General features: G+C 37.8%; 1 protein-coding gene across 2 annotated transcripts in view; it reads left to right on the plus strand.

Moving 5' to 3' along the window:
• Positions 1-5,971: 5,971 nt before the first annotated feature.
• The window catches only part of ddhd1a (DDHD domain containing 1a), a 30,274-nt gene continuing 17,543 nt past the window's right edge, over positions 5,972-18,702 (plus strand). Inside the window, exons 1-3 of one of the 2 annotated variants that reach the window (XM_057858686.1) lie at positions 5,972-7,021; positions 13,560-13,739; positions 15,127-15,228. In XM_057858686.1, the coding sequence (XP_057714669.1) occupies positions 6,328-7,021; positions 13,560-13,739; positions 15,127-15,228 (976 nt within the window). In that variant the 5' untranslated portion in view covers positions 5,972-6,327. The remainder of the gene's footprint in view (positions 7,022-13,559; positions 13,740-15,126; positions 15,229-18,702) is intronic. The other variant, XM_057858687.1, reaches the window with a different exon arrangement.

Raw genomic sequence — 18,702 nt, forward strand, 5'->3', positions numbered from 1 at the left:
GGCCCGAACCATGATGCTGCCACCACCATGTTTGACAGTGGGGATGGTGTGTTCAGGGTGATGAGCTGTGTTGCTTTTACGCCAAACATATAGTTTTGCATTGTGGCCAAAAAGTTCAATTTTGGTTTCATCTGACCAGAGCACCTTCTTCCACATGTTTGGTGTGTCTCCCAGGTGGCTTGTGGCAAACTTTAAACGAGACTTTTTATGGATATCTTTGAGAAATGGCTTTCTTCTTGCCACTCTTCCATAAAGGCCAGATTTGTGCAGTGTACGACTGATTGTTGTCCTATGGACAGACTCTCCCACCTCAGCTGTAGATCTCTGCAGTTCATCCAGAGTGATCATGGGCCTCTTGGCTGCATCTCTGATCAGTTTTCTCCTTGTTTGAGAAGGAAGTTTGGAAGGACGGCCGGGTCTTGGTAGATTTGCAGTGGTCTGATGCTCCTTCCATTTCAATATGATGGCTTGCACAGTGCTCCTTGAGATGTTTAAAGCTTGGGAAATCTTTTTATATCCAAATCCGGCTTTAAACTTCTCCACAACAGTATCTCGGACGTGCCTGGTGTGTTCCTTGGTTTTCATAATGCTCTCTGCGTTTTAGACAGAACCCTGAGACAATCACAGAGCAGGTGCAATTATACGGAGACTTGATTACACACAGGTGGATTCTATTTATCATCATCGGTCATTTAGGACAACATTGGATCATTCAGAGATCCTCACTGAACTTCTGGAGTGAGTTTGCTGCACTGAAAGTAAAGGGGCCGAATAATATTGCACGCCCCACTTTTCAGTTTCTTATTTGTTAAAAAAGTTTAAATGATCCAATAAATGTTGTTCCACTCCACGATTGTGTCCCACTTGTTGTTGATTCTTGACAAAAAAATTAAATTTCATATCTTTATGTTTAAAGCCTGAAATGTGGCGAAAGGTTGCAAGATTCAAAGGGGCCGAATACTTTTGCAAGGCACTGTATATGTATAACACAAAAAGGATTGAATCAATCAAAGAAAACTTTTTCAATAAAATTTTGAGTGTTCAAATGCAAATTTTGCAATCTCAAATATTCTTTCGCATTCAAAAACTTTTTTTGGATTGAAATTTTTCTTTTTGAAAATCTAAGTTTTTGAAGTAACTTATTTTTTGAGTGACTAATAAAGACAAAAATGTCCTCGCCAAAATGTGGCCCAAACACAAATCAACATTAAAAAAAAAATCTAAGAAAAATAGCTTTCACATGCATTTTTTTTTTAGTTTTTTGAGTTTCAATTTTATTTTTGCATTCAATTTTTTTTTTTTTTTTTTTGGGATTGAAGCGACATTTTAATTGGTTGAAAATATATTTTTTGATTGAAGCAACTTTTTTTTTTTTTTTTTTATTAAAGCAACATTTTTTTGATTGAATAATAAAGACACAAATCTACCTCCATATGGCTCCGCTGAGGGGATACAATTTTTGACTGGGGTAACTACAGTACATTTGCACGACAACGGCGGGCGTACCATATTCAGTGGATGACGATCTTGGCGAAAAGTATTGCCTAAGCAGCTGGATTTAGAATTCCCCTCAAGAATGATGAGAAACAAAAAACGCTCATTGTCAACTTATTATTATAAATATTCTTGTAAGTTAATTTTATTGCTGGCACTACGTTTCAGGGTCATCAACATGTTGTGCCCCCCCCCAAAGTCAAACTCCGCCTATGGTTTTAATAACTTGAAATTTTGTCTGGGAAGAGGGCAGTAAGGAAACAGATCGAACTGGAACTGCGTAGTGATTCCCAGTCGCCCAAAATTGGGTCAACCTATGGATTTTTCCTGAGCCTTTTTTCTTTCTGAACTACAATGAACAAAACCGGAGGATATATGTCGAGACGCTTGGTTGCGTTTTCAACTGCTGTCTATTGGAGTGGAGACATCAAGCGCATTCCAAGAGTCCCAGGGCCCAATTACGGGCAGATGAAGGGCAAGTTGTCTTTGTCTAAGAACAAAGGCAACAAGTGACAAGAGCGCTCTTTAAAGGGAGAGCTCTATAAGGACAGCAAAGGAGGGGTGGGGGTAGAGGTGAGCAGCTGGTTATAAATATCTCTTGGCTCACTTACTGGAAGGAAAATGGGCACTTTGTTGCTCATCCACTCATGCAGGTGCTTGCAAAACATGACTAACCGCAAACGTTTTACAAAAACGGACATGTTTTCCAAACTATTCGAATGCCCAAAGGTTCAGCACATTTGGAAATCCGTTCTCACGTAGCGCCGTTTTCCACTTTTGCCATAGTTCCATATTTTCAACATGGGGGGGGGGGGGGGGGGCGGTGTAAACCATGGACGGGATACATTTAAAATCGAACCTCAAACCTCCGGCCCGGATTATAAGACGACCCCCTCTTTTTCAGTCTTACAGTGCCCTCCATAATTATTGGCACCCTGAAAAAGATGTGTTATTTAGCTTCCTTCAATACAAGTGCATTCATTCAGTGGGGGAAAAAAATCCCACATAAATAAAAAAGTATTTGACATCAAATAATGTCAAGTATTAGCTTCCCTGGTGTTAATACTTTGTACAACCCCTTTTTGCCAAGAAAACAAGGTCTGGGGACTGAGATGGCCATGGGAGGAGCTTGATTTTGCGTCTGGTGAACCATTTCTGTGTATATTTGGCCATATGTTTAGGGTCATTGTCTTGCTGAAAGATCCAGTGACGACCCATCTTCAGCTTTCGGGCAGAAGGCAACAGATTTTGATTTAAAATATCCTGGTATTTCAAAGCATTCATGATGCCATGCACCCTTACAAGGTTCCCAGGGCCTTTGGAAGCGAAACAGCCCCACAGCATCACTGACCCACACCCATACTTCACAGTGGGTATGAGGTGCTTTTCAGCATGCGCATCTTTCGTGGCACGCCAGACCCACTTAGAGTGTTTGTTGCCAAAAAGCTCAATCTTGGTCTCACACATGGTCCCAGGCTTCAACTGGGACCGTGTGCTTTGGTCAGATGAGGCCAAGATTGAGCTTTTTAGCAACAAACACTTTAAATGGGTCTGGCGTGTCACGAAAGATGCGCTCAATCTTGGTCTGACACAAAAATACACATGGTCCTAGGCTTCAACTGGGACCGTGTGCTTTGGTCAGAAGAGACCAAGATTGAGCTTTTTGGCAACAAACAGTCTAAGTGGGTCTGGCGTGCCACAAAAGATGCGCATGCTGAAAAGCACTTCATACCCACTGTGAAGTATGGGGGTGGGTCAGTAATGCTGTGGGGCTGTTTCGCTTCCAAAGGCCCTGGGAACCTTGTTAGGGTGCATGGCATCATGAATTCTTTGAAATACCAGGACATTTTAAATCAAAATCTGTTGCCCTCTGCCCGAAAGCTGAAGATGGGTCGTCACTGGATCTTTCAGCAAGACAATGACCCTAAACGTATGGCCAAATCTACACAGAAATGGTTCACCAGACACAAAATCAAGCTCCTCCCATGGCCATCTCAGTCCCCAGACCTTGTTTTGTTGGCAACAGGGGGTTGTACAAAGTATTAACACCAGGGGTGCTAATAATTGTGACACACATTAATTGATGTAAAATAATTTTTTCTTTATGTGGGATTTTTTCCCCACTGAATGTATGCACATGTATTGAAGGTTGGATTTTTCTCTTTTTTTCCATTAAGGTCCCATATTATTTTAATTTTAAAAAATATATTAGAAGCTAAAAAACACATCTTTTTCAGGGGTGCCAATATTAATGGACAGCACTGTATTTCAATGCAAAAAACACCGTCTTATATTCGGGCCAATAAGGTATAATTCCTCACCAATTGTTGACATTTTAACCGAAACATTTCCCAACTATGAAACGCAGAATTATTGCTCACCCAGAAGTTTCAGTACTGAAAATATTTTATTTTTGAAGAATGCCATATTTTCCTCAAGACTATTTCCAATTTAATACTATCAAATTTAACAAATTTTCTGGCGAAATCATCATTTCTCTATAAAATTTCTTATTTTTAAGGATTCAGTCGCCTTCATTAAAGAAATTGAAATTTCAGAAAATTTAACAATATTGACAAATGCTAATTTCAAAACATTCTGACACTCGAAAAAGTTCTACTGGAAACTTTTAACTGTTCAAGAATTAAAAAATTTTCCAAGGGAGAAATTGCGATCTAATTGAAAAAAATCTTCAATATTAGCCTCAAAATACTTTTCTAACTTTTACATCTTCAAAATGTTCGAGAAATAAAGATTTGTCATTGGACACGTTCTAATTTAAATAGGAAATTTGACATATTAATTTTTGTTTAACATGTATTGAAACCATTCCAATGTCAACGGTTTTACATGTCTTGTGTTTCCACAAGAATCTTTTATAATAAACTGATTTGACACCAGTGTTGTGGAATTGAAAATTGAGATTTTTTAAAAAAAATATTTTTGTTTGTTTTTAAACATGGGCATTGAATGTGTGTGTGTGTGTGGGGGGGGGGGGCTAAACTTGTTTGAACATGTTTTACAGCAGCAGTCTTGTGATACTTTGGTTATTTTAGTAATTCAAATACAAAGATCAGGGAAAGAAAACAGGACCGTGGTTATCGCAAGAGCGTTACTATGTTATGACATTGCCTGTTATGACATTGCCATCTACTGGTTTAGTATTCACATTACAACATATTCATTTTTGTGGAAGTTGAAAGTTTTGAAGAGATTTATGCGTTTATGCATCATCATGTTTTCATCTCAACATAACACGAGTTTCAAGTTGTGTTTCACTAAAAAATTAGAATAGAATAGAATAGAATAGAATAGAATAGAATAGAATAGAATAGAATAGAATAGAATAGAATAGAATAGAATGTAAGTTGTGATGTAGTGGTAATATCAGTGTTGTTTTTGGTAGCCCTTTTAATTTTTGTCATAGTCTTTTGGATGGTAATACTTATTAGTCTTAATCATATTTTAATCATCTCAAAATGTGTTTGTTTATGTCTAGTTTTTGTTGACGAAAACTCAAGACTGATTTCGTCTAGTTTTACTAAAAATGTTTTCGTCTGTAAATTTTTTTAAAAAAAATTAATTCAAAAATAAATAAATAAATAGAGGTTTCCAACTATTTTGAATGAACATTGTCATATGTGGCAGATTACACTTTTGTTTAGAATTTTTTTTTTTTTTTTTTTTCCCAAGGACAACGCCTATGGAGTCACAGGAGTGTCAACATTAAAAATAAATAAGTAAATGAATAAATAAATAAATGAATGAATAAATAAATATAAAGAGAAATAAATATATAAATAAATAAATGAATAGGTAAATAAATGAACGAATAAATATAAAGAGAAATAAATATATAAATAAATAAAAATATAACAGTATACTTTGTCATTGACATTTACTTTTGGTCATTAACAACCACAAACGGAAAAAACAATGACAATATTTTTCATTGACTTTTACTTTCTGTCATTGAACACCACAAACGGAAAAAACAATGACAATTATATTTTTTGCCTTTGCCTTTTCTGTTTGGCTCGCCACGGAGCCTGAAATTTTATTTATTCTTTTTTTTTTTTTTTTTTTTGCGCGCGCGCGGGAACCTCTTAAACTACTGAAATGCAAGTGACTCCATATTTCTTTGCATTTCAAAAAAAAAAAAAAAAAAAAAAAAGAAGGAATAAAATTTCTGGCACCGTCGCGACTTTCATATCGGGGAGTTCCGGCAAAAAATTCTAGCCACTTTCACCCCTGCTTGTTTCATGTATGTTTTTATCTATCTGTTCATGTATTTCTTCCTTCATTTTATTTCATCAAACTGCTCACTATGAACTCAAACCGAGCATGCTTTCAAACGCTGTGTCGGCACCTGGCGGACGAGTATGTTATTGCAGTTTTAAAATACGCATTCGTCACCATTGATTGGTCTTTTTCGCCATCTAGCGAACGGATCATGACGTTGGATGTTCGCGCTGTTTCGACGTGCGCGCTCTCGAGTCAATGCGTCAGCTGTCAAGCTGTGAACGCGCGCGTCTGGCAGCAGCAGAAGCACTCACTACTATGGACTTCCAACGACCACAACCGCTACTGCCTTCGAATTTAGCAGAAGAAACTCCGCAATGAAATTCCAAAGTAATATCACCGCCAAGTGGCCGGCAAGATGGCTTCTTCTTAGGGGAAAGTGGTTGAGAACAGAGTTTGAACTCAGTTAGAACGTATAACAGAAGACTTGCTAATAAGCTAGCTTTGGACTTGCACCGGCTTCGTTAGCTGCGGCTAGCTCGTTAGCCACATAGCTCGAGCCGGAGGAGTGATGCGAAGTATCTAATAGTTATGAACAATTATGACTTAACAACTAGAAAAACGAAGCAATGTTCACTGGAGGGACTAGTGACGACGGCTAATAACAACAATAAAAAGTGGCACACGGTAGATGGCAATGGGTGCGAGCGCTGTCACGACGTGAGCCCCATGGATGAAGCTGTGCTACCCGGGATGTCGTCTGTCCAGACCGGACTGGATGCGCTGGACGACAGGGGCGGGCTCCGGCTCCTGGAGGACCTCGACTGCTCGCCGTCGGGCGACGTTAACGGTGATGGTCCGCTGTTCGAGAGACGGAAACGGTCGCGCTCCAACAGTTCCAGGCACCACTTCGGGGACGTGGTGGCCGAGCTGGGTCCCGAGGAGGTGCGCTGGTTCTATAAGGAGGACAAGAAAACGTGGAAACCCTTCGTGGGACACGACTCGCTTAACATTGAGCTCATGTATCGCAAGTTCTGCGAGTTCAAACCTGGTACGGCGAGCCCCAAGGTGGAAGACCAGGCAGTCAATGGAGAACTGTCGATGGAGACCCGGACCATTGGCGTGGGAGGGGACAAGGCGTCTTTGGACACAACCACGCCATCCACGACCACTGATGAGAGAGACCCTGACGGCATAGACGTCCGAGTGGAGCCAGTGTGTGTGCGGGGGGGACTTTATGAGGTGGACGTTATAGACAGGGGATGCTACCCTGTTTACTGGAAGCGTAAGTATCCCTACACAGTGTAGGCTACACCCTTACATTCTTTGGAGTCTTATAAATTTTCCACTTTTCCGGTACATTACAGAGTAACAAATCTAAAATCAAGTGTATTTTTGTGTCCAATTTGCCCAAGGCGGGGGTCAGCAACCTGCGGCTCTAGAGCCGCATGCGGCTTTTTAGCACTGCCCTAGTTGCTTTTTCAAAAATGTTTGAAAATGGAAAAAGAGGCGGAGGAAAACATACACTTTTAGTTTTTATGTTGTTTCTGTAGGAGAACAAACATAACACAAACATTCTTACAGTTCATTAGTATTGTAATGAAGCTAAACTTGAGGCAGCGTCGTACAACACTGTAGTCATGTGGTGCATCATTCTCTATAGGATGCACTGCAGGGAAAATACACATTTACCATATTTTCCACATTAAGCTGAATATGAGTATAACGCGCACCTTGAATGAATGGCCAAGTTTAAAACCGTTTTCATCTATAGAGCGCGCTGCTATGTTGCGATATGCAGTAAGGATATACCGTATTGGTCCGAATATAAGACGGCCCTGATTATAAGACAACCCCCTCTTATTTAAGACTCAAGTTTGAAAAAATACTTTTTGAACACCAAATTAATTTTTATACAGAAAATAATTACAGTACATCTGAAACAAATGATTAGATCAATATATTTGAGAGAAAAAGCATGTTATTTTGCCTCATTCAAATCTTAATATCCGAACATTTAAATATGTAAACTAAAGTGCAATCACATTCGTAAATGAATGACTTCTGTTTTTTTAAATGTAAGTAAACCAATCTATTGTGATAAAACGACAAAATTGCAATAACTGCATTAACCATCAAAGTGAAGTCTAACTGTAACTAGTCTTGAAACAAATCTGAATAAGGAAAAACATTGCAATAAAATAATGCAAACTGGTTAAACTTGAGAGTAGCTGAGATCTGTCATGAAAGAACATCGCTTCAATGATATCTGGCGCCATCTAGCGTTGTGAATGGGTATAATGTCTAGACTGCGAATATAAGACGACCCCCACTTTTTCATTCTTATTTCAATGCAAAAAACACCGTCTTATATTCAGGCCTATACGGTATATAATATAAGCATTATCGCACGGGAAATAAAAATAAGGGCGGTAATTTTCAGGACTGCGATTTATCGCTCCGTGCGTGCATACATTTGTGTGTGCATGTGTTTGTGTGTGCTTAGTGCACTCGGCACACGTGCGCGTAGATGGCATATGAGACGCCAATTCCTTTCACAGATGTTTATCGGTCATAAACACGCCGTAGAATTAAAGTTCACGCATACAAAATAAGGAAACACATCTGTATTAAACATTGTAAAACGTTAGCATTGGTACATTATGGGATCATGGAAAAAAGACAATGTACTAACTGGTGGTGCAACGATTAATCGATTAACTGGAGTATTCGATTAGAAAAAAATATTCGAATTAAATGTTGCTGCTTCGAGTATTCTTTTAATTAAAGTGGCGTTGTAATGGTTTATTTTCAAAGTGTTCACATGTCGTTCTATTGATTAGGGTGGATACAATGCCCTCTGGTCTGCCTCATTTCACATGGCTGAATCCAACTACTCCCTGTTAAGACCAACGTTAGCTAAGTTTTTGTTTGAGTTTGAGTGTTATTCAATGCATTCGAAATTTAGTTTATAGGTATATTTAGCCGTTTTTTGTGGGCATATGTGTCTGAACCATTTGTTGAAAGCATTATAAAAATGTTAGCATTTTATAGCATTTAAGATAGCGGACCTTTGCTATGTAACTTAGCCAATTCTTCTTTTGTTGTACATAAATCCTCATGTACTTATTTTTTATACCGTTTCAGGCTAATTTGAGTTTTTCTTGTTTCTTATCTGATTACTCCATTATTCAAACTAGCTAGTTCACGATTAATCGACTACTAAAATAATCGATAGCTGCAGCCCTAGTACTAACCACTTTAGCCTGCAATAAAACATTGAAAGTCTTCTCCAAAACGCAAAATTGCGGTTAACAGCATTTGCAAACGAAAAAATGGGGGGGGGAATCTATTACTGTACTGACACCACTTGCATGACGAGCAGAGCCTTTTTTGTTTACGGAGTGTAAAGCTTACGATTAGCGTTTTAGCGAACATACCTATGGTGAACATTTAAAAAATAAAAGCACGTAATTTCCAACATATAAATAACGATTTCTGGCGTTAATCTCTCATACTTCAGATTTGTCGGTAAGAATAGCTTTAAAATGACACCCTGTATGAAAAATCTGATTGGCAATGAATAATTTGCCTTCAATTTGCTAGAATTTGCACATTGCAGGACAAGATGACTTGTCATTTTGGATCAAATACTGTGTAAACACTTTTGGTGGCCTAATTGGCAGAGAACAAAAATGGCATTGGGTTTCTCATCTATTTCATATTCTGCACTTAGCTAGCTTTCAAATGACTCGTTATGCATTGTGTGTGTGTGTTTTTTTTAATATTTATTACTTTTACTATAGTTTGTGTTTTATTTAAGAATAACAATTTATTGCATTTGAATTGGTGATTTATTAGGTTGTATTGTCACTACATTAATGGTTGAATTGGTTAAAAAAACATTGGGAATAATATCGCATATCGGCAATAATTTATGAGACAATATATCGCCGACTGAAATTTGTTATCGCGACAGGCCTACGCACTGCATTATAAGCCGCCGTAGTAGTAGTAGTAGTAGTAGTAGTGGTTGGCGTTGTGTTGTGTTACGCATCCACAAGATGAAGCTCAGCTTAATGGAATGTCATGCCATGATTAACCAATATTGATCCATATATAAGGCACATTGGATTATAAGGCCCACTGTCGACTTTTGAGAAAGTTGAAGGCTTTCAGGTGTGCCTTATAGTGCGGAAAATATGGTAATCATTAAGGCTCATGTATTTGTAGCCATTGTAGTCATTTTGATAGTAGGCTAATTTAGAGAAGATGATACATACAGCATGTGTTGCCTTCATTATAAGGCTTTCCATTTTTGCGGTTCCAGCCATATTTGTTTTTTTGTTCGAATATGGCTCTTTCACAATTTTGGGTTGCCGACGCCTGGCCCAGGGGCAGCCTTCATGTTAAAGAATGACATTTGGGTTGCTGTTGTTTATGTCTGTCAAATTTTAGACTAACCTCATGCAAGCATTACAAGGGAACAAACACATTCAGGATTAAGGTTAAAAAAAAAAAGTTTTTTCAAGATAAAGTGTGTGTATATAATAAAAAATATTCACATTATTTTTATTGCATATTCAAACTAGCAAATTTGGATTTGAATTCATTCCCTGAAATTAAAAAAAAATAATAATAATAATAAAAAAAGACCTAAAATAAATTTAAGGTATTATTGTATGTCTTAAGACATTTATTCATTTGGAAAGCAGATGTGCTGACAAACACATAGCATATTATCTAATCTGGCCTGAAACCTTAACAGGCCTGCACACATATTTCAGCCATCTCTACCTGAAGCCCATCTTGTTATGAAATACCAGTTTGCGCATTTACAGAACACCCATCATGATCGTCTCCTTGTTAAGGAGATATTCTGCTCATTTAAAGATTCTTTTATCCACGTATGTAATATTATTCTCCCCGTTGTCATTAGTCACCGCAGCAGCAGGCTGATTAATGTGTAAGACTAATCACAGCTGACCCAACTATAAAAGCCATTGGGACTCGTCCCTGCTGGATTTGTTTTAGTTAAATTACAATCAACGTTTTCCTGAAAAGTAGCAACATAATATAGTAAACTGACGTGCTCATTACACAACTACATATAATCCCAGACATAAACATTATCAATAGGCATAATAATAATTGCGCCCACCCTCTTCAATTAGTCGCGGTAGTTTATGATACAAACTAGAGCTGAAACGAATACTCGAGCAACTCGAGTAACTCGAGTTTAAAAACTGATCCGAGTAATTTTATTCACCTCGAGTAATCGTTTATTTTGACAGCTCTAAGCATCACGTTTTGCTCGGACTACTTTTAATGCGGGACAACGCGCTGATGTCACGTGCGTAGAGGAAGAAGCAAAAAAAAAAAAAACTTACTGCCGCCGACAACCGCTACAAACGACGCCGACGTTGCTAAATACTAGCCCGCACATGCTACATCAGTTGCAGGTAGCTTCTGATGAGTCTCATAGAGATCAAATGTATGTTGAACTAGATGCGATATGACGGACTAGGCCGCGTCTGGGCAGCGTTAGCAAACAGCCGCCATCTTAAAGCAGTAGAGCGCTAAGCGCTAATAAAGAGCGCTAAGCGCTAATATATATGATTAACGTTACTGTCACTACTAGCTCACCTTACGTTAGCCCTGCGGAGGGCTAGGTTTCAATTAATTAAGACCACTTTCGATGCGTGGCTAACGTGTCTTACATACAGGCTTTAACATAACATAGCGTTGTGGAGTGATGAGGGTGTCAAATAAAAACTCAATCATGCTAACTATCAATTTTAGCTCAGTAGTCATTGCTGGATAAAACACTAAGTAGCACTAGTCCCTAATGTGCTCCAACACAGCCTGTATCATACATTTATTTTGAACAGTGCAAAAACTCAAAATCCTATCAGGACTTACAGTTTAGACTAACTTAAAACTTAACTAGAACTTAAAAATGGCTTCACACAAATAGAAATTCAAATGAAAAATGTGGGAAAAAATCCTAACTTTTAAGTGATGTGTGTTATCAAGCGTAATGGCATTTTTAGGTGTATGTATATAATATATATACTTTTTAAAAATAAGATCTAAAGGTTTTTTGAGTGAAAGCAGTGTCTTTTTTTTTGTTTTTAATTCTAGTTACATCTGAGATGCAATTGTTGGCTGTTTTCAACAATATACATAAAAAATAAAGACATTGATTGACTGAAAATGATCAAATGTCTGCTTTTCTCATGTATATCTATAATTGCTCTTCACCTAAAAATATATTTGTTTTATCCGATTACTCGATTAATCGATAGAATTTTCAGTCGATTACTCGATTACTAAAATATTCGATAGCTGCAGCCCTAATACAAACAATAAAAAACATTTGTTATCAAACTAATGAGAATTGCTGAAAAAATACTAACATGCTAAGACTTGGTAGGGTTTTACATTACATGGAAATGCAGTTACCCAAGTCGTGCCCAAATTGATGAGTTTCAATCATTCTGGTATTTGAGCATGGATTCTAACATCATGTCAGCTTTAAAGTTGCCATAAGCACTGTAGGCTGTATTTACGTTTACATATAGACATCAGACTTGCACACTGATATACATTGGAATTATACCAATGTCTTTTTTTCTGGATCGAGACTGATTTTTGGTTGTTAAGGAGGCATATAACTGATATTTTGGAGCCGATATTTGCTGTAATAGGGAAAATATTTGTGTGTCAAAATTTTGAATCGTACTAACTCCAAACACCTGGAAAATGCCTTGAATTGTACTGAATTTGAAATAAACATCTATTCAGGTTTGCATTATTTGAAGCATTTTTAAAATAAAAAATAAGGAAAAATAAAGGGCTCTCAAGCATATCTTATTAAGGTAAATAAAACTTCCTAAACTATATTTAAAAAATAAATAAAAAAAATAAAAAAGTGATTCTGCATCTAAATGCCGAACATCTGCGCCGACAATAAATTGATCCCTAATACGAAGGTTTATTGACTTCATAATGATATTGACGGGACACGGGGTGCGGGGCCGATTCATAGGGGGCCCATCTCCGTCAAAGCTGACCGAGTGGAAACACAGACAAAAAGCTTTTTACATTGAAAATTCTTGTGAATAAATGCTTAAATCCCAGATTTTTTTTTTTATAGATATGGACGTAAAACAGTCTCGATTCTTGGTTAAAAGCAAAATAATAAAAACGAGCAGTTAGCATTTATTTTACGTAAATATGTCGAATGTGCTGTTAGTCTGTAAGCCACTGTAGCGCTGCCTTATCGATTCTCGATTCTTTGTTGAAAGAGTAGAGAACCGGGCAGTTAGCATTTATTTTACGTAAATATGTTGAATGTGCTGCGGCAGCCTTATGAAAACAAAGAGCTTTTTCTGTTGAAAATTCTTGTGAATAAATGCTTAAATCCCTGAATTCTTTTTAGATATGGACGTAAAACAGTCTCGATTCTTGGTTAAAAGCAAAAAAACGTGCAGTTAGCTTTTATTTTACATAAATATTGCAAACTATGACGCCAATGCCGTAGCGGCTAATTTCTCCCATTGATTATTTTCACGTTTCAAAATGCATGCATGGTACGAAAAATATAATACTTACCTTGAATCCTCGAACTAATCACTCCTGAGACAATCCTTCCTGTTTGTATGAAATACAGCTTTCGTACTTTTTCAACCTAAATCCAGCATTAGATCGCTGTGTGAGTGTGTTTAAGAATATATAATATCATTATGAAGTCTATGCAAGGTTATCACAATCACCTAATGACATTGACATTTTGAGATTTTTCATTTGAATTTTTGCAGAGCAAGACCACATCCCGGTGCTGCGTGGCCAGTGGTTCATCGACGGCACGTGGTTGCCCTTAGAGGAGGACGAGAGCGACCTCATTGAAAGTGAGCACCTTAGCCACTTTCGTGGGCAGCAGAAGCAGGACACATTCGACGCCAGCGACATGGTTGTCAAGACCGTCGACAGCAAAGATGGTGAGCCATTACTGTATGATTCTGAGACAACGAGACAAGGACTTCGGGAGTCCTTGAAGCACAAAATGGCCAAAGAAAATGTAAACGCTTAGTTGCGTACATATGAACTCCCAAAATGTCAACTATTGACATGTGACCTTGCTATTAAATTTTTGGGTACATTTGTGTTACTCATCAACACTTCCATGGCTTTCAAAGCAAAATGGATTACCCCCGGCGGCTTACTTCCTGTGCAGTCAGCAAGTCTGTCTTTCTGTCTCCTCGTCAGCCTTTTCAGCTCAGTAGAGGAAGACGCTGCTGACATTTATAAAAATGTGCCGGCCGGCTTTACATGGGAATCAATGATTTAGACGCGTCTGATATTCAAAACTTGCTGATTTGGCTAACAAATGCTGGGTTAGACCATTTAAAATATGAAGCCAAGATATCTCATTGGAGTTTACATTGACCAACTGGAACAGGTTGAGTGCTGTTCTACCACGTGCTTATTTATCCGTGCACTTTCATCTTTTACAACAGTACCTTGATTTGAGTGTTCAAATCAGCCTACAACAAATTACTAACTCACTTTACTGGGGCTGCAAATAAAAGTTATTTTAATAATAAAGTGATATGTTGATTAATTTTTCAAATCATGGACAAATCGGATTTTAAAAAAAACTTTTTTTCACTCAGTGGCAGCCATTGACAGAGATTTATGTTCAATCCATCTGAACTGCCATGTCTAACCTTCCCAATTCAAATGTATTGGAAGTTTGATATTGACAAACTAATTTATTCTCAAAGCAGAAGGATGAACGGTGTTAATTTCCGCATTTTTATTTTTTAAAAAATCCCATTTGAAAATGAAGAGTGCAGAAACTATATAAAAATAAACTATTATACAGTCACTAGTTTGGTCTTTAACATTTTTGAAAACAGGCCCAAAAAAAAAAAAAACAAAAGATCATTTTTTTCCCCAAAATGAGAGACAATGTTTGAAAATGTCTTAATATTTTAAAGATAAATGATGACTGTAGAAATCTGAGAATCTTTACAGTTGGTAGGGTGATTTCTCAAAGATTCAGACAACTTTGTCTTAATAGTGGCTCCAAAGTACAATGTACACTTGCTATTAGTTTCAGCTATTGAGATTTGCTATTAACTACAACAAATGTCATGCTATGTATTAATGAGATTTCTACATTCACTACCCCGGTCACTTTGGCTTTTGTCAAGCGGCGCTGCATATCAGACCGTAAGGCTTGGTCGTGTGCAACAATACTGAGGCGTACTGTCGTAGCCCTCTCTGTAATCTGATAGCAACGCTTCTCGACCAACTTGTTGAACAGCAATGACCGGGGTAGGCGTTGTCTGTGGCCGTCACTCACTATCTCTTGGTTGTTAGTCCTCTCCCACCTGCCCCCTTTCTACCTCCCTTTTCTGTTCAAATGGAGCGGATATCAGACGACCGCTAGAGCAACATGTCACAAGCGAAAACGCTGCCAAGGTACTGTATAAAAGGAAAAGACCAATTTTTTTCCAGTCTCTTTACCTCAACCTACTAGCTTCTATCCACTCTAGTCCTGTGGAGCCCTGAACCTTGAGGGACTGCATTCCCCTTAATAACAATAGATCTAGTATATTGATCTAGATCTAGGCTCAGTTGTCATTATAGCTTTATCTTGGTTGCTAGAACTTCCCCTTTTGTGCTGTGACCTCTAGTTTGGTACTGCTGCTCTTTCTATCACTTTCCTTGGCTTGATAGTCAATAAACCATGGTGATACTTGCTACCTCAGGGCTTCATGACACGCATTCTAATGGTTACATGGAACACAATCTATTAAACACTAGGAATAAACAGTAGTAATTATTATTCATGCTTACAATAACGTTTTTACATTTAGTTCACATTAATGCACAAAGCATAACATGTAAAAGAACACACGGCTAGATAGTTTTAAATTCAATAGCTTCAAGAACATTATTTTTACAAGAGAACATGCTTTCATAAAACCTGACATGGACCAGACAATTTACATACGTGATGAATAATAATGAAGCATGTTCTTCAACGACACTCAACTATACCAGGTTTCATCTAACCAACTTGCTCGAATACATCACAGGCTCACAGCTTTAATAAACTACTCTCACAGCTCTCCTTCTAAAAGTGATGAACAAAGCCCTTGGTTGTGATCCAAACAGATGGGATAAACAGAACAGAAACGCCATTGTAGCCCCTCAATGTACTGTTCAGCCTCTTAGTGGCCTACTTCTGGACAGACTGACCCTAAAAGATGAGAGGTCTGTGGGTTATGTCCTCCCATTGGAGTAATTCTTTTGTATTCTTAAATTGCTGGACTCCACATACACCAACATGGGTTTGATTCCTGGCGAATGCAACATACAATGGTATGAAAAAGTACCTGAACCGTTTGGAATTTCACACATGTATGCATAAAACCACCATCAAATGTCATTTGATCTTTGTCAAAATCACACAGATGAAAAAACATTGCTTTAACTAAAAGCACTAAAAAATTTATTGGTTTTCAACTTTTCATATTTCAATAAGGATAGTATGCAAACAACGACAGAAGAGGGGAAATAAGTAAGTGAACCATCACATTTAATATTTTGTGGCCCCTCATTTGGCAGCAATAACTTAAACCAGACTCTTCCCGTAGCTGCAGACCAGTCTGGTACATCAATCAGGACTAATCTTGGCCCATTGTTTACAAAACTGCTGTAGTTCAGTCAGATTCCTGGGATGTCTGGCATGAATCGCTGTCTTTAGGTTATGCCACAGCATCTCAATGGGGTTGAAGTCTGATCTTTGACCTGGCCACTCCAGAATGTGTATTTTGTGCTTCTGAAACCATTCTGAAGTTGATTTACTTCTGTGTTTTGGATCATTGTGTTGTTGCAGCATCCATCCTTTTTTTAGCTTCAACTGTCTGACAGACGGCCTCAGATTTTCCTGCAAAACATCCTGATAATCCTTTTTTTTTTTTTTTAATTCATTCTTCCATTAATGATTGAAAGTTGTCCAGACCCTGAGGTAGCAAAACAGCCCCGAATCATGATGCTCCCTCCACCATGCTTCACAATGGGAATGAGGTGTTGATGTTGATGAGCTGTTCCATTTTTCCTCCACACATGACGTCGTGTGTTACTCCCAAACAATTCAACTTTGGTTTCATCAGTCTGCAAAATATTTTGTCAAAACGTCTGTGGAGTGTCTAAGTGCCTTTTTGCAAACATTAAACGAGCAACAATGTATGTTTAGACAGCAGTGGCTTCCTCCGTGGAGTCCCCCCATAAACACAATTCTTGGCCATAGTTTTACATATAGTTGATGTGTGCACAGAGATATTGGACTGTGCCAGTGATTTCTGTAAGTCTTTAGCAGACACTCTAAGGTTCTTTTTTACCTCTCTGATTATTCTGCGCTGAACTGTTGGCGTCATCTTTGATGGACGGCCACTCCTTGGGAAAGAAGCAACAGCGCCAAACTCTCTCCATTTGTAGACAACTTATCTGACTATCGATTGATGAGCATCCAGACTTTTAGAGATGCTCATCAGTCGATAGTCTGATAAGTCAAAAATCCTTGATCGTAGGTCTTCAGAAAGCTCTTTTAACTGAGCCATGATGCACATCAGACAATGCTTCTCATCAAGACAATCCTTACCAGGTGTGTGTTTTATAGTGGGCATGGCAACTTTAAACCACTTTTAAGTGATTGGACACACACCTGACTTAAAATGTTTGGTAAAAATTGGTTTCAATGCTCTTTAAGTCTCCTTAGACAGAGGATTCACTTACTTATTTTTCCCCCTTCTGTCAGTGTTTGCATGCTATCCTCATTAAAATATGAAATATGTTTGGGTGGCAGACACTGTATTTTCACAGTGTGATTTTGACAAAGATCAAATCATATTTGATGGTGATTTTATGCAGAAATGTGAGAAATTCCAAAAGGTTCAGATACTTTTTCATCCCACTGTAGGTCAACTGCAGATCTCTTGTTCCATCCAGGTTCCATTTAAAATGAGATTTTGGACTTCCCTCTATTCTATCATAGATCAGCTGGTTGGAATCTACTTCCACTTTCACAAAGGACTTCCTCCCATTCAATGTCCTGTAAAGTGACCAAAGCAACATCTGCCTTTATATCGCTGAGTGAATGTGGAAGTTAGTCCTATATATGTTGCGTTTCAGTATCGAATTCTTTTTCTATTAATAACCTCTACCTTATTATTATGCATTCCTATTATATTCTTCAAATGAATATTTTTCTGGGCTGTTTCCGCATTCTGTTTTTATATAAAGCACTTTGTGCTCTATTTTTATTATATGAAAAGTGCTATATGAAGAAAATTTGATTGCATTTTTTATATTTGCATTTTGTTAATCTTCATTCCTTTTGCAATGCAGTGCTAACTGCACTGCAAAATAGAAAGTGCACAAACTTCTAGCAAACCATCTGTTTGCTAATTGCCAACCTTTGCATGTCAAGTCCATATTTGAAGAATATAATTACCATTTAATTGTGACTTGTTTCTCCCAGGGCTGTATTAAAGTCTTGTATCACATATACTGTTGACTTAATGGAAAACCCTATTTCCTGTGTTTTCTTTCATGAGTGCAACATTCATGGTGAATTTTTTTGGGGGGAAGAACTGCTAACTAGTTCCTGAATGTTAAGAGTGTCACTTTGGAAAAGTACTGTGTCATTTGCTACATGGTTTCTTCTTTTGCTGGTGTAAACTTCACTAAATGGTGGTTCTTGACAAGAAAAAAAATGTACATCTTCTTTACTTTGTTACAAATTCATCTATTGTACCTTATTTCATTCTGGTCACGCTCTCTGGATGGTCTGAAATGCTTTAAGGTTTTTTTAATGCTAGTGTTGCGTGGATGGAGTCAAACTTCCGTTTGCTGGTATCACGATTGTAGCCAGCAAGCTCGTTGGTT

Source organism: Corythoichthys intestinalis, chromosome 15, assembly GCF_030265065.1.
Source record: "Corythoichthys intestinalis isolate RoL2023-P3 chromosome 15, ASM3026506v1, whole genome shotgun sequence".
Lineage (NCBI taxonomy): Eukaryota > Metazoa > Chordata > Actinopteri > Syngnathiformes > Syngnathidae > Corythoichthys > Corythoichthys intestinalis.